The sequence below is a fragment of the Montipora capricornis genome, chromosome 8 (assembly GCF_036669925.1).
Source record: "Montipora capricornis isolate CH-2021 chromosome 8, ASM3666992v2, whole genome shotgun sequence".
Taxonomy (NCBI): domain Eukaryota; kingdom Metazoa; phylum Cnidaria; class Anthozoa; order Scleractinia; family Acroporidae; genus Montipora; species Montipora capricornis.
In genome coordinates this window covers 7796469-7821179 of record NC_090890.1, presented here as the reverse complement: position 1 = coordinate 7821179, position 24711 = coordinate 7796469, and the positions used below count along the sequence as shown (strand labels likewise).

At 36.9% G+C, this 24711-nt stretch overlaps 1 protein-coding gene across 2 annotated transcripts in view; it reads right to left on the bottom strand.

Moving 5' to 3' along the window:
- Nucleotides 1–327: 327 nt before the first annotated feature.
- The window catches only part of LOC138014453 (protein kinase C alpha type-like), a 24398-nt gene continuing 14 nt past the window's right edge, over nucleotides 328–24711 (bottom strand). The window contains exons 1-17 of one of the 2 annotated variants that reach the window (XR_011125314.1): nucleotides 24522–24711; nucleotides 24350–24384; nucleotides 24161–24243; nucleotides 23880–23991; nucleotides 23581–23721; nucleotides 18740–18896; nucleotides 17728–17962; nucleotides 15618–15767; nucleotides 14154–14327; nucleotides 10118–10209; nucleotides 7560–7622; nucleotides 7018–7156; nucleotides 6377–6457; nucleotides 5836–5943; nucleotides 4959–5099; nucleotides 2911–3422; nucleotides 328–2858 (exon numbers count right to left, since the gene is read on the bottom strand). The exon at nucleotides 24522–24711 is cut by the window's right edge and continues 14 nt beyond it. Coding sequence is in view for 1 of the 2 variants with exons in the window: in XM_068861527.1 (XP_068717628.1) it covers nucleotides 3234–3422; nucleotides 4959–5099; nucleotides 5836–5943; nucleotides 6377–6457; nucleotides 7018–7156; nucleotides 7560–7622; nucleotides 10118–10209; nucleotides 14154–14327; nucleotides 15618–15767; nucleotides 17728–17962; nucleotides 18740–18896; nucleotides 23581–23721; nucleotides 23880–23991; nucleotides 24161–24243; nucleotides 24350–24384; nucleotides 24522–24685 (2064 nt within the window). In the remaining variant the exon portion in view is untranslated. Of the gene's footprint in view, nucleotides 3423–4958; nucleotides 5100–5835; nucleotides 5944–6376; nucleotides 6458–7017; nucleotides 7157–7559; nucleotides 7623–10117; nucleotides 10210–14153; nucleotides 14328–15617; nucleotides 15768–17727; nucleotides 17963–18739; nucleotides 18897–23580; nucleotides 23722–23879; nucleotides 23992–24160; nucleotides 24244–24349; nucleotides 24385–24521 lie in introns of both variants that reach the window. The other variant, XM_068861527.1, reaches the window with a different exon arrangement.

The following is a 24711-nucleotide window of genomic DNA, read 5'->3' as shown; positions in this document are numbered from 1 at the left end:
ATCCAGTTCAAACACAACTGTGTTGCAATACAAGAAGCCATTTCAAGCAAAGATAGGGCAGCCATGAGAAACACTGCTCTAAAAGATCAGTAGTCCTGATTGAGACATTATTGCCTATTTGCTAATAGACTGACGCTCATGACGAAAACAGCCATATATTAAACTTAAGAGATAATGACAAATTGAGCACTAAAGTGCTCAATTTGTCATTATCTCTTAAGTGCCTTATTTGTTGGATAATAACACCGTAATACTGAAAGAGTTGCAGCTTGCGGTGGTATGGAACTAAGTACTTTTAATTATAAAAAAACACCACAGAACACAGCATTAGAGTCTTGTCATTTTTTAATCTTTTAAGAGACATAGCCTCATTTTGCATTAACAATAAAGACAATTCCATGCTACTCGCGTTGGCAAGAAAAAAAGAAAATTTACAACTTAAGTATTTGAATGACACATAGGACGCCTGATACTGTACTTCACTATCATACTACACAAACTTACTTAATATCTCTGACTTGGTTGGATCTTTAATTTTGACGACCATTTGCTAAAATTCCACGACACCTTGGAAATAAATTATGAAATTTCCAACCAAGGACAAGGTGGAATTTCACACACTTGTATGATTACAGAATTATTGGTGTATACTCGACCTAAGTTCCTCAAGTGGTCTAATTTGCTTGAAATAGTGCTCCAAAGATGCTAGAAATCTCTCTCAACCAATCAGGGGCAAAGTAAAATTGCTAATTATATGAATGAAAAATCAATGCCGCAGGATGTTTTGAGCGCTCCATGAGCAGGAAGAGCTTTAGAAAGTTCTTTCTTTCATGACAATTTTATATAACAAGCAGTACTAATAATATCCTAACAGTATTACATTTAGGTAACTTCTAGCCCATACAATCCTAGAATACATGTAATATTAAATTTAATCATGTTTGTTGCGATGATGCCAAAAATAACATAATAAGCATAATTATGTAGTTTTTCAATGTGACTCTGTTTTTGGGTTCGTTGGACAAGTGTTTCTAAGCCCCTTCATTCTGAGAATTAAAAGACTTTGTTTAATCATCTTTGTGACAATAATAGGATATTTCAAAAATAACGAAATAAGTATTAATTTTTCAACTTAAGATTTCAACCACACAAGGACTCAATTCTGTGGTGAAAGACACTTACAGTTACTGAAACAACTGCAGCGATATTATTATATTAACCAGTCCTTCCTAATGCAAAAATGCATTTTTTGTTTTGATCCTTCGTGATTGTGTCAATATTCGGCTTAAAGTCTGATACAGAATTACTGACTAGAAATCAATTTATTCATTACCTTGATTAAGGCACCACTGTGTATTAACACGGGCACTCAGCTAAATTTTTGGTTTTATCACCATACTGATGCATAACTATGAACACAATATTCTCAAACTTTCAACACATTATTTCATTTAAAGATATGAGTCCCACAGGGTACCCATCTGTGAAATGAAAGGACACTTGGGTATCTGCACCACAATCTCGTGATCAATAATAATTATTGTTAATTAATACAAACAACATAACTTGAAAGCCACTGCCCTCCCTGGCAAATTCAATTAAGCAGCTCTTTTAATTTAACTGTTGGACTAACCACAATGTGAAAAAAATTTATTCTTAATCTAACCCTATCGTCATGACATTTGCATTTATGGTTTTATATTACAATTTCAACTACATTGTACCTCTAATCTACTTGGCTTGTGCCTAACACTATGAGCTGATTTTTTCAGACATTTGAAATAGTGAATTACAAGCTTTGTATCGAGATACAAACATAAATAAACATTAAAAAGATGTCTTAAAACTGTGACAATACCAGTTTACTAAGGGAATTCTCATCTGTGTTACAAAAAAAAAAAACATACCCATGTTAATGACATTCTTTAAGAGGCCTATTCTACCAAAACAACACCTGAAAAGAACTTACTAGCAAGCCCATTATTGGGGCAGTTTCAGATCTAACAAGATCTGTCACCTTGTTTTTGTCCACGTGGCACTAGTAAACAGCATAGCATGGAAATGCAGCCCTCAAAACCACCCAATATTACAAGGTCAACAAAAAACTGCCAACAGAGTTCAGGCAAGTAACCTCAGAGAACCTGAATGTCACCTGCTTGCAGGTGCTAATTTGTATTTCGGTCACCATATTGGACTGGGGAAAGTCAGAAGATCTGGGACAAGTGTCTTGCCCTCTGTTTCCCACCCCCACCCTGTTGTTTTGGCCACCCGGCCCAGACCTATCCCCCACTCTTCCAATATGGCATCTGATATGTGATTCGCTAACCTGAATGAAATGGTTTAACTACATGTACTGCAAAGAAACCACTTAATTGCCATGACAAACCGAGAGACTGCGATGTTCAATCTTGTTTCAAGGCTTATACATAACTCCCAGGACTCCAATACCACACAAAAATTTAACAGCTCTATAGATATTAATTCAAATATCATACCTCATGGTGTAAGTAAAAGACTGTAAGAAATAGTTTACCTTGTTCACAATTTAATCCACACCCTAGCTTGTTTACGAGCTAAAGCGACCACTATGGTCATTTAATTATGTGGCTGTCTATGCACTAATAACATACATTATTATGCAACACATTGTGACAATGTCCAAACATGATCATAGCGTGCTCAATATTTGTTGTGCGTACTCAACGTATATCCTGCGATATATGTAATTTTGTGTGTCGCGGAGAAAAACGGTAGTTTTTCCAGCTTTTTTCCCCAATAAACATAGGAAATTGTGCTTTGTCATCAATGTGTTGAATAATAAAACAATTATTATCCTGCTCAATCTTGCAGAATATCGCCTGATTTTAGCCTGGTCGGCTAAGTACCAGGCGATATTCTGCGCGATTTCGCTGGATAATTGTTAAATATTTAACAATTTTAACAACATTACTGCAAATAACTTAACTTTTAGAGCAACAGTGCAAATTGCTATAAGAAATTAAATTTTAATGTTTCTTCGAGGCAACATCATTCAATCGACATCCTCCAGGCTAATAGTTTACAAGCTAAAACTAAAATACTTTGACATCTACAGTGTATGTTGCTGCCTTCATTCTAATACCACAAATTACTGCATAATTCTACCAACATTACTGGTGGCAACAGCATAATTATAATTATTACTGTATAAGAAATTTCACTTGCTAGTAGTTTCCATGCTAAGACTAAATTTCTCAGACATTTATGTCACGGCCTTCGCTTGGGACCCCCTTTTCCTTTACTAAAAATTCTGGATTCACAAATGAAAATCCGTAAAAGTCATTCTGATTGATATTCGCTATGAAGGATTTGTCGCAGGGTGTTAAACGAGCAGCTTCGTCCGTGAATTCAGGATCAAAATTGTCGAAGGAACGTTTAGATTTCTGAAGGAAAAAAAAACAAATAAATAAATAAATAAACGACACATTTAGAGAGGAACAATCTGGACAAAACAATGATGTTTACATCATAGAAATTATTGTAATTATTACAATAATTTCTATGATCTAATACATGAAAAACTTTATTTATTCCTACTGGCTAAAAGAAATGCAGTTTTCATTTTGCAGAAAAGAGGTAATCCTGTGCAGAAAAACATAACAAACCAAACATTCTGATTGATCAATGATCAAAGATGGCCAATCAACGGCACAATTTTCGCATGATTGCCAGATATGCATGGGTCTAGTTTAGGTTCTCAAACAAAAACAGAGAACCTAACACAGCGGTAGTTCGATTCTAGAAGTTTAAGCTACTAGGGTTGTTATATTTTTATGAAAGTGTATTAAGCAATCGGTTTTGACATGCATTTCATGACTCGGTACACAATAATGCACACGAAGGTCGTGGCAATTCAAGAGCAACCTCATCTCGAAATTTTTTCATGTACCGGTATAATTTATTATTAACAAGTGATCACATATTTAAGGTCTTGTAATTTCCATCAAAGAATACAAATTGAATTTTGTTCATCTATGAAAAAAAATGCCCTTGCTTATTCATTCCAAATTGCACTCAGAATCATGCGATACTACACTGTTATTCCCTCACCAACCAACCAACCAAATTTGCTACACAGTGTTTTATAATCCAGCTCAAACAACCTCGTGCTCAACGGGATTCACGAGAGAAACTAGATTAGTGATGAGACAGTCCCACTACCACTACAGAAATGACCTATGCCCTTGGATGGTATCCTCCCTGAGATGATGTCACACATTACCAGTGCACCATCTGAATGAAAGACCCATGCATATGCATAAAATGAGCCTAAATGACTGCTGGTCTTACTACTTTTTAAGGTGAATTAAAGCTGAATTTTAAATTTGTACCTCAGAAAAGAAAAGAAAAAATTCAGACTGGGCAAACAGGGTGCAGGGATGACGCAGTGGTGAGAGTGCTTGCCTCCCACCAATATGAAAATCTGGTTTATCAACGGAGTTGATAATGTAAATTGACCACCGTACAGAGATTCTAAAAGCTTTCTAAAAGCTTCTAAAAGCTTTTAGCTTTTAGAATCTCTGTACGGTGGTCAATTTACATTATCAACTCCGTTGATAAACCAAATTTTTGTATACTACTTCCCCACCGACGCAGCACCACAGTTTCTTTAGAAACTACCCCTTCTCCCACCAATATGGCCTGGGTTCAATACCCAGACTTGGTGTGTCATGTGTGGGTTGAGTTTGTTGGTTGTGTTCTCTACACCGCAAAGTTTTTCTCCGTGTAATCCAGTTTTCCCCTCTCCTAAAAAACCAACATTTGATTTGATTTGCATTAATTATTGTTGATTTCAGTTTACATTGCCCCCAATTAGTGCTCCTTTTTTTTGCCTTTCCTTTCTTCCCAGGATAGTTCAGTAGTTTCAGCAAAGAGAGTAAACAAAAACAAAAACAAAAAAAGATGAAGTCAGGACTCACAATTCTTGGTTTGAAGGGTGGTTGAACTTCCCTGTTTATGAGTTTCAACCAGTTGATGTGTCTAAAGAAGACGTGATCTTTGATAGTCTGCTCTCCATTGCATCCACAACCAAGTCGCTTGGCAGGGTGCTTGGTTAAGAACTAAAATGAAATTAAGGAAGCAATATGTATCTCACGCACTATTTATAGGAAATAGTAAGAACAAGAGTGCATTAAGGATTTATGGGCGAGTGATGTTTTGAAAGTTCCTGAAGTTAAACTCACCTTAGAACTTTCAAAACATTATGCGTGACCATAAATCACGAAAGCATGAGCAAGTTACTCAACAAAATTATTCCATCGCTGTGCTTCCATAGCAACTTCAGTCTTGCACTCTATAACCTCTATTGCATTCTAAAACCACCTTAAATTAATTATGCATTTGTCATTCACACATCAGAAACACGATAATTATTCCGTTGAAAGAGAGTAATAAAGTGATGGTTTGGAACCAGAAAGGAATTCAAGGTTGAAGATTGAAGATCATCAACCTGAGATTTCTCACAGCCACCCAAAGGAATTGCACATACTGTAACAAACAGTACGACAGAAGCATACAATTTTGATTTTCCAGTCCATAGGAAGTGCACTATCAAGATAAGATATCTGGATCCAGAATCACATTGTGATGTATACAGGCCCACTTAGACATTGCACCTTCCTCAAGCGAAATAGAAAGAATTTAAGTGCCAAAAACTTAAGGAATTGAACAATTTGTGAAATAAAATTAGAGCATACGTATGATAATTATATTGGTAGCAGATTTAGGAGGATCTTTAGTGTTATAAGCCTGCTACACTAAGTCAAGCAAGTTTAATTTGCAAAAGCTTAAGCTTACTCCTTTGATGATAAGTACAGCTTCTTTTGATATCGACCTTGAGTAAGACACACTGTGTTCCAAAATGGAGTTAAACAACTCATCTTCATCATCACCATCAAAAGGTGGCTGTTGAGTGAAAACAAATCAAATCATTGTCTCATTCACACTAGTTAGTGATCATGTGATACTTTTGCTGGTCAAGCAGATGACGGTCAGTCCTGTACAGAGGAAGAGGCTAACAGTTCCAGTTCGTGCTCGCTTTCATCAAGCACAACTCAAAAAAACTTGGGCTATGTTAACTCCAGACTAGTCCAGTGCTGGAAGGACTCGCTTTCCACTATTGTGTCCTGGGTTTCAAACATGGACATTCTGTCTTGAAAATGTGTATCGAGTTTGTTGATTCTCTACTTTTCTCCACAAGGTACTTCTCCAACTGTTGGCCGACACGCTCACTTCTGGTCTGTGCCGGTGTCTCAAAGTCGCCTTTGTGTTGTACCCTTGTGCACATGATAAAGGAAGTGGTGGAAAAAGAGATTAATAATTATTGGCATGCACTGACCTGTCCAGCTAACATTTCGTAAATAAGAACACCCAAAGCCCACCAATCAACAGAGAAGCTATACGGTTGATAGGCAACAATCTAAAAAAAGAAGAAAAAGAAAAAACCAGGGGTCACAAATGGCACTAGCCAAAGCAATAAACTGAGAGGAGAAGTGTTGCTGGAAAGTGTCAGAAATAACTTCAAAACTGGGTATGAAAACTACAGTATGGAAAACCATCTTTCCTTGAGGCTTTAGTCCTACTGCCATTAATAATTACTGTCAATGGCTCTCATTTTTGGCTGTCAGCTTGCCATCTTGGCTGGCTATTGCAGTGAGGGTAATCAGGTACTCAAGGTTTGCAAACAATTAAACTCACATTTGAGAACAGTCAGCAACTCTCATTGTTAAGTTTTTCATGCTTTGTCAGCAACATAATTGTCATTATTGACATTATTACCATTAATATCATCATTATCCTCAACATAGTTATCTGCAGACACGTGAATAACCTCCCAGGGAATAATTCCATAATCCCTAAATTGTTCAAAGTGAAGGACAATGGCCAAAGAAAATGAAGAAAGCAAAAAGGAAGTATGTTAACTTTGTAATCTCCCCACCCCTAGGTGTCCTTTCACTGAGATTTGTAATTTGGTGCTACCTCTGGAGCAATGTAATCTGGAGTTCCACAGAAGGTTCTTGTTGTTTTTTCATCTGACATGTTTTCCTTGCACATTCCAAAGTCAGCAATTTTGATGTGACCATCGCAATCCAACATTACATTATCTAGCTTTAAATCTCTGCAAGAGAAAATATTAATATGATCAGATGAACTGCACTCAAAAAATCTGTGTTTATTTCACACATGTCAGATTATTTTCCTTGATAAAAAACAATCAGTTCTGCTGCTAATTCCCAGAGGTTAAGAAACAAACAATATTATTCGACATGTTTCTAGCATAATAATAATATTTTGTTGTTGATACAAGTATGCCGAAGATGTTATTTCAAATGTACATGTAGGTTGCTTAGCGGTACACTTTAAGGTGTTTTCCAGATTGATTCTTGAGAAGGATGCTTGAATTCAATCTGACTGTGGGGAGGGGAAGGGAGAACCAAGATGCGGAGGAGGACTTATTCATGTACAACGCCTTGGTTATTTAATTTCCCAGTCAAGGGAAGAAGAAGAAAAAGTACACTTACCTATACACAATTCCTCTTTTGTGAAGAAATAGCAACCCAAGTACAATTTCTGCACTATAAAATCTGATGACAAATAAACAGAAGGGAAAGAAATTTGGTAAATAGTAGGATGGATAGAAAAATCGGGATACCTGCCCCTATGTAACCGCTACCTTACCTAGCGGTGAACCTATGACACTCCATTCTTCATTTAAATTCTGTAAACCTGGATGACAGGAGACCCACACTACAACTGATTGCCATTAAATCAGTGTTAAGTTCTTTGACTTGCTTGTTTTACAAAGAGATTACAACACATAAACCTGAAATCTCATTAATAACCAGTGCTCGAAATTAAAAAAATTAAAAAAAATTCCAGGTTGTCCCTGTCTCAAAACCTGGGCGACTAAACCCGTAAATTGCATCTGTGTTCCTTCTTCTTTCATGGTGTTACCTTATATTTTTCTTAAGTTATTACCTGACAGTGTATACCTTTATTTGTGATAATTTTTGTGCTACTGATGATTTTATTTGACGTTTATTTTTCCCCCGTTATTACTCGTCTACTTGTCTTTGCAACAATTTTACTTTTAATTGTATTTGCTCATAGGCCCTTTTACAATATAATTAAAATTCAGCTTGAAAGAGGTTTTGAGGACAAAGACAAAGGAAACTGGTTATTATACAAATATTTTTCACATTATTCCAGAATGGAATGAGAGAATGGTTCCAAGAGAAACTGGAAACAATGTTTTTGCAAAATTTTGGAGTGACAAATAAAGAGCATTATGGTATTTTTGATACTGGCTAATTGGGAAACCCCCTACAATTGAAGGGACACTGTGACAGTTGCGCATGCACCAGGTTTTTTACTCGAAACTTGAAAACATCAGGCCCCAGTTGTTCAAACGATGGATAGCGCTATCCGCTGGATAAATCACTATCCAGCCAGGATAGCGCAATTGGTTTTGCTATGACTTATCCACTGGATAGGGATTTATCCGGTGGATAGCATGATTCACCGTTTGAACAGCTGGGGCCAGGTTGATGTTTTCACACTTTCAAAAGGTGCAGAAAATGTGGAAGCTGCTGTCGCAGGCAAAATTTTAAGCAATAGCAATGCAGCATCTACAAAGAAGAGAAACTTTTTAAGGTGTGAATTCATGAGAAATTTGACACATGGTGTAATCGAAGCCCTTTTGACTATTACATGTAACAAGGATCGAAGTCCATCTTCGTTGCTCATTTAGCTAGTTGCTTTAATTTCAGAGACCACCACATCATCTTTTTTGGATAAAATGATTACTATCTTCTCTGTGAAATGTGTATTTGAATATTTTGAAAAAAAAAACCTGCATTTAGATGAGCGGAACTGCACTGGTTGCATTTATTTGTTGCACAAATTATAAAACCGCAAGCGGTGAGTATAACACGGCTGAATTTTTTCTCTTCTTACCATCTTTCGACTTCAAAGTCGTCTCTTGGAAATAAATGCAATCTCTTTCAGCTTTGAAATGGCATGTTACCATTGATAATATGTTTGGTACATCACAGAGAAAATAATATTTCTGTGTGAGCAGCCTTGTACGGCTGACAGTGTTTCGGGTCACACCACTGAATTCAGCTGACAGTGAACAAACACGGCATGATATTTGTGTTCGCTTTTATTTATTGGACTCAAAATCATCGATAATAGATAAATAAGCATTTTATTGCTTTTCGGAAACCAGTAAGTCTAGACTTAAACAAAAAAAGCAAAAAAATTAATGCTCTGTTTAAATCTCTGAGTGTGAGAAATACAGAGCACGTCATCGCATGACAGTGTCCCTTTCAATTATGCACACTGTGTTGAGATGCAAGCGCATGACGTTGGAGTTTGAGTATCCTATAGTTCTAAGTGTACACCTGTGGTTTTTTTGTGGACATCTCGTTTTCAGTTTTAACACTCTTCAAAACAGTCTTCAATTCCATCACCAGCCACATGTGAATTTTCCTATCTGACCATTTTTTGTAAAAGGAACAAATATTCCAAACAAGGGAAAATGCACAACTGCAGCAAATTAATTATTGTTAACTGCACACTAATATCAGCAACCCGATGGCAGAGCCCTTCAGCACAAGCCATAATTTGCTTGGAGACAGTTCCAAACCCAAACCAAGTCTCGATAGCACTACAAGCAACCATATTGATTTTTGTACTGATGCCTCGATTTTGACCTTTGCCTTGTCAAAAATATGACATGCGTTGTTGCCTAAACCATTTTGACTGGAGTTACTAGCCCAGAAACGTGGGCTGCGGTGACTTAGAAGGCTTCACACGTTTTCTGCAGAGCCTCTACTTCTTGCCCTCTGCTCGCAGGGTGTAGTATCAGACTTTGACAACAGAAAACCAACGAGTGAGTCGGTGCTGCTTAAGTAATACTTGTACATTTTCTATTTTTGGCTGGGTTGTCCATTGTTTTTTCTTTGGGCAACCAACCTTTTCATTTTACCAAAAACTAGTCCCCCGTTAAACTTTCACAACCACTAATTTCGAGCACTGATAATATCAACATTTGAAATTAACATTTAAAACTTACACAGCCTGTGGTTCTTTGAATTTTCCAAGCTGCTGAATGTGAAACATCAGATCACCACCATTTACAAATTCCATCACAAAGTAAAGGCGATCCTAAAGGGATGCAACATCGTCATTCTGTCAGAAAAAAATCTGACCAATCACTGCTGTCGACTCAACTAGTCTAGATGGAGACGTGATCCATTGAAGAATAATTCCCTGGGCCCGGTTGTTCAAAAGCTGATTAACGCTAATCCCAGATTAAAAATTAACCAAGGAGTTTATTTCTCTACTCCCAAGTGCTGTTCAACGCTGATATTCGGCAAAACTTTACACATTCAAGAAGAACTCAATCTTGAAAAACAAAAATAAGCAAAAGACACTTTCACCAAAATTTTAAAACTTGAAACAAAAGTTTACGCTAATCCTGGATTAAGTTAATCGGGTTTCGAACAACCGGGCCTGGTCTTGAGTAACATTTTATTACCAACTTTCACCTGCAAAATTAATAATGAAACTAATCCTGGCAGGTGGAAGCACGTACAAAAAAAAAGGAAAAAGGAATATGGAAATGCTTCAACTCTAGTTCCTGCATCAAACAAAACACAAAATAGCACAACCTCAATTACTATTAAGTAAACATCATTGCTATTTACAATGACATACAATTTACATACCATATTTATTTGCCTATAAGCCGATCAATTTTTGCACCAAATTAAACTGGAAACTAGTGAAATCTCAACAAGATAGGGGGTTCGGCTTGTAGCCGAATATTTTTGCAAAAAAAAATTTTCTAATGCTGCAAGAGCTTCAATTGAATGCTTATTTTCAGCTATAAGCCAAGAAATTATCAACAACACAAATTACCGGTAGTTTGCATACGAGAATCATTGCTGTTGGTCATAAACTTTTATTCAAGTGGTGTTTTGTTTTGTTGACTTCACGAATGAAGTTTTCATTCATCATCTTCTTTGCTGTTGGTTTCAAACTCGTCCTCCAGTTTGCCAGTATGTTTATTCACTTAACAGTGCATTTCGAAAAGAAATATTCAATCTTGGCTTATAGCTAGATGTTTTGGGTTTCCTTTTCATAATTTTCTAACTGGTTCTGATAACCAAAAGTTTAGAGTCTCTGCTTATAGCCGAGCTCGGCTTGTAGCCGAATAAATACGGTAGGTCAGTATCAATTTTAGACATTCACATTGAGAAAGTAACTACTTGTAAGTGATCTCTATACTGTCCAAATAAATCACTAAGACCTGATTTCACTGGCATTGTCAGAAAAGATTGTTCATAATTATGGGCTCTTTAAGCAGAGTCTTAAGTACATGTACATGTATGCATACCAATAGGGCTCAGAGGGACAGAGTGCCTGAGCCCAACTACAGTAAGGATCCAATCATCAATCATTCATGAAATAAAAACCTAGCATAAACTACCATTTATAATCATCGGCAGATAAGCCGCATCTCTTTCTTTTTACTGTAAAATTTTGCCCAAAATTGGGGGCGTGGCTTATCTACGAGTCAGAACATCTTTGCAGAAATCTGTAAATTTCCATCACCACCAAATTTGTCAAAGACATTATTGACCACCCTTTCAAAGTGAGTTTGTCACCAATGGATTGCTTCCAAATGTCCCTACATGTACACATGGTAGCCATGAACACTGGAGAAATAATTATCTAGAACCTCCATTTTGGTTTGCTTTGCCTGGTTATTAAGCAAAGTACATTAAACAAACAGACTTGCTCACAAGGAGCTGTCAACATTACAGACTTAACATGGCAAGCAATTCTCAGACTACACGGAGCACCCTGATTGGCTGGTTTTTGGTCGGGATTTTACAGTATGGACCATTACCATGGAAACGACCCGTTTCTGTATTTTTTCTTTCTCCCGGGAAATTCAAATTGAGTGAAACAAAAACTTTTTTAAAAAGTAGAATTTAATTGTTTCATCACAAAAGTACATGTACTGTAGGAAGTGGAATGTAAAACGTTATCATTTAAAGTCAGTTGATGGAAGACGAAGATTATGAACATTCACCAAGTGGAGAAGTGTCCAATCACTCAAAGAAACAATGCCATACAATAAAATATTTACTAATCTCACTTGCTTCGGACCGCACTGGGGAATATTGGCCCTCGGTTGTTTTTGTACGGGCCTCGCACTGCCACAACCTCAGGCCAATATTTCCCAGCATGGCCCTTGTGTTCGGTTATTAAGCGGTTAATATATTAATTTTTTTCAGTGAAAGCTATTTTAAAATAATGCTAGGGGAAAGTTCACCAAGAAAAGCACTAATGTTTCCAAACGTGTTGACTTACTTGACATACCCTTTATTTACAATTTGGAGAATTAAAATGTGTATTTGAGTCTTATTTACACTGCAAATTGAACAATCGATCCAAGGTGACACAGACTTTACTTTAAGCTAATATGTTTACACAATAAAGTAACTCAAGTGTGAATATTCATCAGAATGTTCTTTTCCAAATCTTCAGCTTCTAGACTCTGGATGTAGCTTATCTAAGAGTGTGGCTTATCTACTGGTATTCACGGTAATAGTAATTACATGTATTATTATCATGTGGTTCCAGAAAATTTCCATACCCCCCCCCCCACCCCCCCCCCCCCCCCCCCCCACAGAAGATCATTGGAAATTCTGAGGGAGAGGGGGGATTAAAGGGCAGTAATTTCCGAAGGGTAGGGGGGTTTCGTGGAAAACTACTTTTCTAAGGGTCACAAACCACGTACAAAACATTGAAAGCAACATACGATTGATCTGAAGCACAAAAACATACTTACGTTCATTGTTTTGAACAAGCCAGTTTTAAGATAAAGTTAACATTATTAGCTTCAATGTTTCTGTTTTTCTTTGAGTTAGCTAGCTAGCGCTACAATCTCCAGAAGCTAAGAACAATGTGTCTTTCATTTGGAACGGATTCAAAACATTTAAGATGGCGGTCTCAACTGGAGTCTCATCTCCAGATTTCCAGCTTTGTCTCTTTTTTGTCCAACCAACACTTCCGTTCACTAGAGCACCCTCACATGCAGTAAACACATTTTTGATAGGATTCACGTTTTATTGGGGGTAGTAACTCACTCAAAATGCGATGAGACGCAAGTTCCCACCATCTCAAAGCTTGCGTGCAACAACATTTCTTTTTTGTGGGTGGCATTTAGACCACGGACAGGAACCGGGAGTCAAGTTTTCTCTTCTTTGAGTAAACGATCGCGGCCTTGGGAAACAAGATTGTCAAGGTTTAGTCCGTTACGTCAAACTGGAAATTCAAAAACAGGGGTTTCACTACTCATTGGAGGAAGTAAATCGCGCCAAAAACAATTACAGTCGCCTTCTGAATTCCATCCGTGGCTCAAAGGCAAGCAACAGTGAGGCTGGGTGTCATTTACCGGTGAGAATGACTGCTGGGGAGTCAGCAAATTTTAAGACTGCACTTAAATCGCACTTAAGTTTATGGATTATTTTGGGATCAATAATATTCTTCGTAAAACAATTGCCTTTGTGACGACATTCACGAAACCTACCGCATTAACATGTGTGGTCCCTAAAATAATAAGAATCAACCTGAAGAAACTGACAAAATGTGTAGACAAAGGAACCTTGTAAGTTTCTGTTTTATTTACTATCGTTTGCAAAGTTGTTAAGCGAGTGAAATGTTCTCATTGAAGTTTGCACAAAAACATGAAACAGTCAATGTGCAACCCAAATGTTTAAGCTTATAATCTTACATAAAAACAACACAAAGATAATTTGCAAAGTTGATGGCGAAAAAGGCAAAATTTTAGCTGGATAATGAGCTTAACAAAGCACTATATTTTTATTAATTAAAAGTTAACCTTAATGTTTACACTGTTGTAATAAAATTCTACCGCATTTACGTAACTAATTCACTTTCTTTTTTATAAGTACAAAAATCACAGACACCCTGGAACAGAAAATCCTGGGGGGAGGGGGGGGTGCAAATCAAAAAGTCTTCCGTGGTGGGGTTATGGATATTTTCTGGAACCACACATTAAGAATTCAACTTACGTAAGACTGGAAGCAGCAGAATAATGATGTAAGAAAGGGTGGTTTGCCACGCAATGCTAGAACTCTCTTTTCTGTCATGGTACAATCAATGTCATCATCTTGAACAATCACATCCTTCTTCAGTACTTTAATGGCATACACTTCATCGCTGCCTTTGCGTTCTGCCAACATGACCTACATGATGCGCAAAAAAAGAAAAAACACTCTGGCTTAAAGTGATCAAATTTTTACCTCTTGATTTTTTAGGCGTATCACAAAGAATTCTATGAAAGAATGAAAATGCCATTTTCCATTTGCAAATACCTGCAATAGTTCCAGAGATATTTAAGTTTGAAAAATGTGTAAAATATGCAAATGAGATGACTGATGATGTCATACACTCAACCCAATATTACATCAAGTATATAAATAGAGCTATCTTCGCCAATTTGTAGCGCAGACCATTGAAACTTGGTAGGCTAATAGTTCTACAGAAAACACACCTACGGCTATAAAACATTTTGTTCCCATGGCAACTCACTCTTTTCCAGTCTCCACCCACTTAATTTCAATATGTAAGTCGTTTTCAGCTTGAAAAATGTTAAACAAGGCCACAAACTCAAGCTAACATATCTATATGCTTGTTGGATCATGTATATGAGGCACCATTTGCAAATATGAAAATAGAACGCCAAAAGTGGCCAGAAATGCCTTTAATATTGGAGAGGTCTGGAACCCAGTATGTTGCCATGGTAATGAAACTGTTAAGCTCAAATTGTGAAGCACATTTAGTAGAGTCTTACTGCAAAGAATCAAACATTTCTGATGCAAATTGGCTGAGATATCCTTTTTCACCATATTTGATCAAATTTGGTTTGGTGTATGATGTGATCACTTGGCTAATTTGCATATTTTAAAAACTTGAATATCTCTGGAACAAAAAGAGATAATTTATTTGAAAATAGTAAAGAGCACTTTTCTTCTCATGCAGGCTACTTATTTATGTCTTAAAATGGCTTCGATAGCAAAGATGCGATTTTCGTCATAGTGGCACTTTAAATAATTGTAACTACTTGTACATGTAAGATCAAGTGTTTGAAAAGTCAAAATTCTCAATACTGAAGAGTTATATTGCAGAAAATTCATTGAAATAACTATCAATATATACAATGATAAGAGTTATGCCCACTGACATTAACCTACTGTATGACCATTTGACTCCTTATTCTGATGCCCAAAGTGAACTACGTGTAGTTTTGGAAGCTTGCTTATTATTTATCAGTAACCTTTCTTTGAAAAATGCTTAGGACTTAAATTTGCTAAGGTGAAGTATTAGTATTAGTACTAGTACTAGTAGTAAAGAAACTTGTGAATTTTCATTCAGCTTTTTTGTTAGAGTTATGTTGGCCTTGGTTTCCACTGAAAGAAAGACAAGTTTCTTAAAATAGTGGAGCCCAAAATTTTTTTCTTAACGAAGCTTCAAACCTTGCCAAAACTTCCTTTTCCCAGAACTTTAAGGAAATGAAAATCTTCTGGCCTGTATCTTAATCCACCGTCATCGTTATTACAAGACTGAGCTTCTCTGTAGTTTCTTTCCTGCCTGTCTTCTTCTTCTTTTAGTTGTGCTTGCATAAACTGCATGTTATAGAGAAAGAGGTGTCAATACATCTATCAATGGTGACTGGGGAATACTAGGAAAAATCTAAGTGCTCCTAAAAAAAGATCTCCTGAGTTCTGGCTAAATGACCAGTAGATACACAACCACTGCACTCTATGTGATTCATGGGAGCTACCCAAAGGCAACTGCACCAGGTTCAAATGGCAATAAAATCCTACTGTGATAATCATTATTCCTGGCTAAAACATTTGCAGTGCTTGATATTAAAAAAACAATTCCGGGTTGTCCCTGTTTCAAAAGCCTGGCAACCAAACCCGTGAATTTGGTTGCCGTGATGTTAGGCCTTGGTTGCCCACTTGGAAACCCCCTACAATAAACTGCATGTTGAGATGCAATCACATGGCGATGGAGCTTGAGTATCCCATAGTTTTTAGTGTGCACCTGTGATTTTTTTGTGGAAGCCTGGGTTTAAGTAATGGAGTCTGCATTGCCTGCATGTTTGTGATTGTCTCTTGCATTTTCCTATCTGTCAACCATTTGTAAACACAGCTGATATTCAAAACACAGAAATTAAATGCTCAGCTGCGACAAAGGAATAATAATTGACAATAGAAAACTGACAAGTGACTTGAATATGTATTTTATTTTCTATTTTTGGCTTGGTTGTCTATTTTTTTTGTGTGGGCAACCAATCTTTTTATTATTTTTACAAAAAAATGGTTGCCTGGTAAACCTTCTGGTTGTCTATGAAATGATCAGACAACCGCTGGTTTCTAGCACTGCATTTGTTGTAAAAATGCAAGGTAGTGTCAAAAATATAAAATGTAAGAAAATGTACCAAGTTAATTGAAAACCAAGAATTCAGCTTGCAAATGCTCCATCTGTGGGCTGGCAATGGAAGTCAGGACTGACGTTGTATACTGACATCTAAAGAATTTACATGGCTTGATTTACAAAGTGTGTTGGAGTTGAATTCCACAAAAGATAAATGCAGTTCATAGTTCTTAGCGCAGGATTTAAACCTACATGTAAACTGTCCACATGCAAATCACACAAATCATGCACACTAACCACTGTGCCAAACTCCTCCTTCAGTATCCCAAAAATAACTCTCTCTAAAGCGAAGTTCTATATTATTGTTAAAGTGCTACTGTGACCAAAAAATCAATTCTTCTTTTTCTTTGGATTTCTAAACTACGCTAACTAAACACTAAGTCACCCAAGGTTTAAGCCTTGATTTCAAAACGACCCCTGTCTACTGTATTTTAATGGGACACAGTTTTTCAGTAAATGATTAACCCATTGACTCCCAGGGGTTCCCCATTGACGAGTAAAATCGTCTGGCGTTAGACAGAGTAAAATACTCTGAGCATTAGACAGAGTAAAATACTAAGTCTGGCTGGTTTAGGCCGGTTTGGACATCAAAGGGTTAACTGGAATTTTCCTATTTAATGGTCCGCCATTATTAACTTTAAAATCTTAAAAAAGCTGGATCAAGGAGAAATTGACGTCAAAGACTCACTGGTTTAAGAATGCAATGCATGTGTACAAGGGTGAATTAATATGCAGCACAGGAGTTCCAGGCTTTAACACTTTTTAAACTAGAATTTCCATATAATATAAGCTGCATTTACACAAGTTAAAATTTTAAGCTTGTGAGTAAATGACATCAATTTCCCCTAGATCCAACCTTGTGGGTGTAATCGGTCAGTTTTGAACGTGAGTAATGGCAGACCATATAATGCCAGACCATAAAATCCAAAACTTACACTCAAAGTAAACAGCTTTTGGATAAAAACAAAGGTCAAAATTTTGCCAGTCAAGTACTGTTACGCAAACACACAAAACCTGAAGAAAAATAGGATGTGATTATTTTTCTGATCATAGTAGCACTTTAAGAATTTTTTTTTTTGGGAACTTGGGCACTGGCAAATTCACAAGTAGGTAGACTCTTATCTCATTTGGGAATATTTCTACCTTGTATTTATTTCTCAGTTCTGATACAGCTTGTCCTTCATCATCATCAATGATTGGAATGTTGTAAAACCTTCCTTCTTCCTTGCACAACAGCTTGAACCAGCCTTCTTGACCCAGTTTCCAAAGTTCTGATATTCCAAACGATAAGGAACCCATGAAGTCATTGGATGTGGTTCTGTCCCAATCCCAAACTTCAACAGACAAGCGACGATCACAGTCACCCTGTGTAACTTGACTAACAAGAGAACAAAAGAAAATAACATCCTTAAATTGCACTGCCTTAATATATGACTCATCACAAAGGAACATTGTTGAGCATTTACAGAGCATTCCCATGAACTTCTCACGTCAGCACTTTCTGTTCAGCTATTTTTTAAGACCCTGAGTATTGGTTTGACTGGATATTCACTTTGAACCCACGACCCACCGCACGAGAGCCTGATGCTCACCAGTGGTAAGTACCTCTGTGTTTGCACCAGCCATTATCCCTAACTTGTTCATTCTTGTAATCCACAGAAAATTCATGGTATGGTCAATCAGAACATTGAAACTCTCTCATAACAGAAGTAATCAAAGGTTGTGCATTTTCAGCTTCTTTGCACAACAAACTGAGAACAATTAAAATTGCATGCTGTGACACATTCTGTCTTCTCTGTTGTACCAGTTATTTGCATTTGTGGTATCAACATCATTATTTTCCGACTGTCCCTGTTGAAATGATTAATCTCAATCCTAATGGGATGACCATGGTGTCTTCTGTTGTAAGGGTCATGAATTGGGCATTTCCTTGCAGTCATCCTTTTACCCTAAATTTCTTTAATTTACAACCAAGATGACTTGTACTATCTGGATCAATGAAGGCTTTTACCTTTAGGGGTATGCCACTGTAAAATACAAGGAGATTTGGCATCAAAATGAGTTTTCGTGCGGCTGTAATGGGTATAACAGTCGTGAGTAAAAATGTCCAAATAATTACTTTCTATAAACAGTCTGTTACATGTACAATACTTACAAATCAAAAGATTCATTAAAAACTGGATTCAGTGTTTTCCTTATCGTCTTGGTTTTCTTTTTGCTAGAGTTTTCAGGGTCTGGAATGAGCTTGATCTTGACATAAGGATCAGAGTAACCATTAGGATCCATTGGAATCAGATTTTTGGCTTCACGCACTGCATTGCACAAAGGAAAACAATGACTTTGGGACATTTGTGACATGATAATTACAGCAGTAGGCCAGTTACAACATACCAGTATAAACAATCTTTCAGTGTGTATAGAAGGCAACAAACTAGTTAATTAATTAATTAATTAATTAATTAACTTAGTTATTTACTCAATTCCCTTTCTTAGACTACCCTCCTCACACACTCACACTCACATGCGCGTGCAACGCCAACATGCGCACACAGACATACAAATGAATAAACACTGGGACTAGTAAGGATACCCGTAACTACATAATTTGAGAGCGTAATTGTTTGAGCAATGAAGATTTTAAAGACTGAAGACTAGGTGAGGACATCACATTTGCAGGTAAAGAGCTCCAGTCACTAATATAATAATTAAAGAATGAAAGATTAGGTATCTTATTGGAGCCATTGGTCTTTTCCAGCTCAGTGCAAGTTACAGGACTTCATGAGTCACAGGAATAAATTACTGAAGAAGAGGGTCAAGAGGGAATTCCAGAACAGGTGTTTACATGCCATGTCACACCTATGGTACAGTGTGGGACCGTAGACCCAAGAAAATCAGGGCCTCATCATACCTCATCATAACTTACATGTAGGCCAGCAAAATTAATGACCAACGCCCAGTCTTTTAAATGGGAGCTGCAGATGAAAGACTTAAGTCTCAAATAGAGCAGTAAAAGCTTGAATTGAAGGCATGGCAATGAGGCTATATGGTCAAATTTATTTCACAAATCAGTTCTGTTTTCTTTGTGTCACAATTCCAAGGGAAATTTCTAAACAAAACAATATTCAAATTTTACCATAAAGCCTCGTAGACATACCTGAATATTCAAGACTGTAGCTAGCAGAGGGGCAAGGGGGCAGTTGCCCAAAAAAAAAAAAAGAGCATTTGAAACAAAAATTAATGTCATCTCTTCCTGGAGTGTTGGGTAGATATGAACTTTACTGGACAATTTACCTTTAAAACTTTTCACAACCCAATCGTCCATCTTTATTATATTAATTCAAAGGCTACAGTTTGTTAACATTTCCCGACAGTTTTCCTTGAGTTTGGCTGGTTGAAACCTTCGAAAGTACTGGTAAAACCAGTACCGTATTTACCCGTGTATAAGTCGATCCCATGTATAAGTCGACCCCCCATTTTTGATGGCAAAAAAAGCAATTTCTTAAATGTTACTGGGACACTAATCTTGTATTCTTCGATTTCTGGAAATGTGGATACACAAAAAAATCAGGGTCTCAAGCGCTTAATAGTTTTGTGTTTCAGCAGTTGTTGTATATGCGGGCATTTTGTCCTTGAGTTTCGAAAAAGTTCTCAGAAAATCGAACATGTAAACCTCAAACTAACCTGTTTCGTTGTTCAATGATAAAGGGCTTTAGAGGATAAGCACAACATCACAGAAGCATGACTCAATCTTTGAAAATAACTTGCGAACAATGCGAAAATGTGCAAGATTTAATTGGTCCTTGACTTATAATTTCTCACATGGCAAACAAAACAAAACTCATAAACCAAACAATACGAAGTTTGCAAAAGCATTTAAATCAGCCAAGTTTGTATAAAGAAATTTAACAATCATTACCAACCAGCATTTTAATGCAACACAAGTGACAATGCTTGCACGCAAACACGAGGTATTGCGCAAGGTTACTAAGCCGTTGAACAATCGTGTTTATTTGAAGAAACAGAAATGCCTTTTAGAGCTTTCCGCCTTTGGAAAACGAAAATTTCCAGTGTCTATTTCATATTTGTGCTTGTGAGTATCTTCAACATTTAGATTTGGACAAATCCTTTTTCATTTCAACTGGAATTGCTTACATTCATTTTGAAGGCACTACGAGCTGAATGCAAAACAGCACGTGCTGGATCGGACAAGAGTATCGGTTAGCAGGCGATATTCAAAAGGCAACGCAGCCAACAAGCTTGGGGGAAGTCGCTGCGCAGACTTAACCGCACCACACAGTAGTGTCGCGAGTTTATTGACAGACAACGAGGCCCAATCTCGACTCCAAAGGGAGGGAGGGAGGGAAAATCAAATCGTAACCACACTAATATATAGAGAGCTAACTGCTCTGAACAACAGAACATAAGTGATCTCTAAATAGTTTTCACATGCTTTTATAGCTAGACAAATGTCTGCTGGCATAGCCAGTCGGAAGAGCTGTACTACGAGAGAACTTAGTGTTACACATGCCAACTCTTAGCCGTGAATAGAGCTTTGAAAAAAGCGCCGATGCCGTGGATTGTACTAGCCTGCTAGAGACAACAAAGCTGCGAAGTTCGAAGGAAAAATACAATAAATCCTTAGTGTTTGCTGACCTTGGCAACTAGACGGCACAAACGCTACATTGAAAACAGAGCCGCCATGAAAGGGTTACAGATAGTATTGTCACGATCCATTAACTACATTTTACTTGCGTGACAGTAAAATTGCCTTTTATACTATAGGTTGGTTTCGAACACTAATTACAGCTAGTACAAGGAAATGCATGCGAACATGGGTATGAATCGACTGAAATTTGCTAATGAATCCAGTGAGAGATTACTTAATGAAATAAGTGGGCTAAGTTGAGTATGAGTCGCCCACTTTCCATACATCAAATAATCATATTTTTATTTTGTGTGGTTGATTCTACCAAAAGAAGCAATGAAAATGAAACTGTACTGCACCAGAAAGCTCCAAATTATAATAAAATGTTATGTAAAAATAGGTCTGTCGTGAACAATCCAAAAAGCACACTTCAATTCTTGGGCCAACACAGAAATTCCTGAAAAATTCTGATTTAGTTGAAAATAGTCATGATGCAATGAATAATGCTCTCAATATACTAAAATTCACATTCATAGTGAGACAAAACAATGAACTGAAAGTGAAAAATTCGTAATTTAAATTATTAGTGGTGTTTATATCCTCGAACATGCATCAATAAATGGAATCTACTTTCTAGTGACGGACTTCCATCATACCATCATTCAAAAGAGTTGAATGAGTACTTCAAGTGCTTCGAGTGGTTCCCCTTAACGACTTGAAATTTTCTTGCTAGAATTTGCCACCCTACCGTGTGCATAATTTGTGTTCGGCTGTGCACATAATTTACATCATATTATGTGCACAAGAATTTGAGTCAACCCATTGAGTTGTGAACTACTCCCGTCACTGAAGAGTAAAATCGTCTGGCATTAGACAGAGGAAAATAATTAAGCCTCACTCCTTAGAGTCAGTGGGTTAAAGGGGACAAAGTTTTTGATTGGATGTCGAGGTGGTTGCTGAAGTTGACGAAAGGGCCCGTAACTCAAACTTCTCCAAGTAAAATTAGCAAAATGGTACATAGCCTTCTATGTGTACCATCTTCCATGGGCTGTAATCTTTTTCCTTCTGAGCAAACATTCTATAAACTAATTTACTCAACACAGCATGCACTGCCTTGTTCCTCAGTACACCTATTGTACCAAATTACCAAATTACCATAACTACGAGAAGTTTAAAGTTATCTCCAACATCTTGACAGCCTTAGGACGTTATATCTACCAGTGTTTATTTCCAATGTTTTTTAAATAAGCCCTCCATTTTTTCCAAACTAAAAACATCTGGTGTCTTTACATGCAATAAAAGCAATTTGATGAAAAACATGCCAAAATCACATTTTAATTAAGTTCTATGATTGGTGTGAATATTTTACAAAGAGAATTGCATATCAGGACAGTCAAAACATAGGGGAGTTGGGCATATTTAAGAACAAAGAAAATGGCGCTCTCAAAGATATGCCACAGATACCCACAAGCAATAAATAAGTTTTCATAATTCTAAGAAGTGCAAAATGAAAAGTTAGAGGTCTATTTCATTCTCCTTGAAAATGTAATAATAACAAAATATTTATTTACCTATGCAAAATGTTTATCAAAAAAATACAATATTCTGATCATTGCCCCACATGTTCTGGACGTTTTCATGTACGGCTGTTTGGTGGAAAGTTTTACATTTTTCCGACAATTATTTTATTAAAAAGCAAGAAAAATGAATGACACACCAGTCGGATAATAATGCATTATACAACGATAATGACTTCTGTACGGATTAACTACAAAATTATAAAAAATGGATATAATTTTAGGTAACATACCAAGATATCTTGAAATTATTTTTGAAGTTACAGATCTTGCAATTTAAAGTATCTCGACTACAAATAGGTGAATTCAGGCCGGTATAACCCGGGGGTATAACATCCCGAGTACTGTGACAAACTTCCTTACTTGAAGTTTTTTCATTCATTATATTATTTTGTTTTATTTGTTACTGTTATTATTACTATTTTTTTTTTGTTCAAGGCCCTTAATTAACAACTCGCTTAAAGAAGGGAAAAAGTTCTACATCGCGGAAACCTGAAAAAAATTTTAGCCGAGCAGGTGACTGAAATATACGACTTGCAAATGTGGACATCTCAATATTGTTTATATACTTAGTAAAACAAGAAAAAATAAATTTATCATTCGCGAAGAGTAATATCGCTTTTTGCCGAAATTTCTTCTCGTTAGCTACCTGATCATTCATCACACGGTCCAAAACACTTTGCGCTTGTGATCAAAAATTGGTGGTGGGCACTTTCAGAAACATAACGAGCAATGCACGCAATTGTACAATTGATAACAATTTCATAATCATACCATCAATTTTAAGAGTTCGCTCATCGCCTTTTCCTTCGATGGATACTTTAATATGAATTCTGCCTCTTCGCTCTGTATGATCTGCCCCGCAAAGCTTTGGAATAAATTTTTCACATCTTTTATGCGCGTTCATTTGACAACCTGGAGCATCAAAAGACGAGAAATTAATTCCATCATCTGCGCTGATCTGAATATGCTGGTCCATTGATCTACCTAAGTTCAAATTAATGAAAAAACAAAACGAAAAGCAAACAAGGCAATGAGATTTTTTTAAAGATGAACAAGTTTAAAACTGTTACCTTCGCACTGGATTCCTTGGTGTATGAGTCCGTACAAAAGCGACCCACAATGATCACAAAATGCGGGGCTCGTGTAGGTGTGTATCCTAAATTTGTGGGGTGATTCTGGATACTGAAAATAAGATAAATAAGCTTTAGTCTTCTTTCAATCCTGAAAGGAATTTGAGAATCTGCTCTAATTGCTCGGCGGGAAACTTCAACTTATGCTTCGAGTGCGTAAAATTCAGATCCGACAAATTAACAAACATTTCTATTCATGCGATCAAGCGAAGGAAGCGTACCTCAGCGCCAGTAACGGCTTCGGATCCCGGACAAGCAAACGATACAAATTCATGGCAACGTTTGTGGACAACGAAAGAGCAGACTGCAAGAAATAATTAGAAGAAGCAATTGATAGTCTATATCAATGCAGTTGACTTATTCACAGCCAGGAAAGCATCCCCAAAATTCATATTCAACCGCACGTATACCTTGGCATTGATATCCCTGCGTTCCAACAAAACCCCTAAAAACATCACGCCACAAGCAAAAGATAAACGATATCATCACAAGGAAACAAAACGCGATTCAAATATTTTCAACAAAAACATCAAGACACATTTACAACAACAACACATGTAAACACCAGCTCCATGCACTTGCCAAATGAAATCTTTGCAGTGGCCGCAAAAAGTAGGCTGCCTCAGGAACCGAGCAATAAATTCGTGGTCCTTAACTGCAACCACATTTTTCTGTTTAAAAGCGCCGCGTCTGTTTATTCCACGCGTAATTCGCGCACTTTCAGAACTCTTCACAGAAGCGGCCATATTTTCGTCTCAAACCATCTGCACTT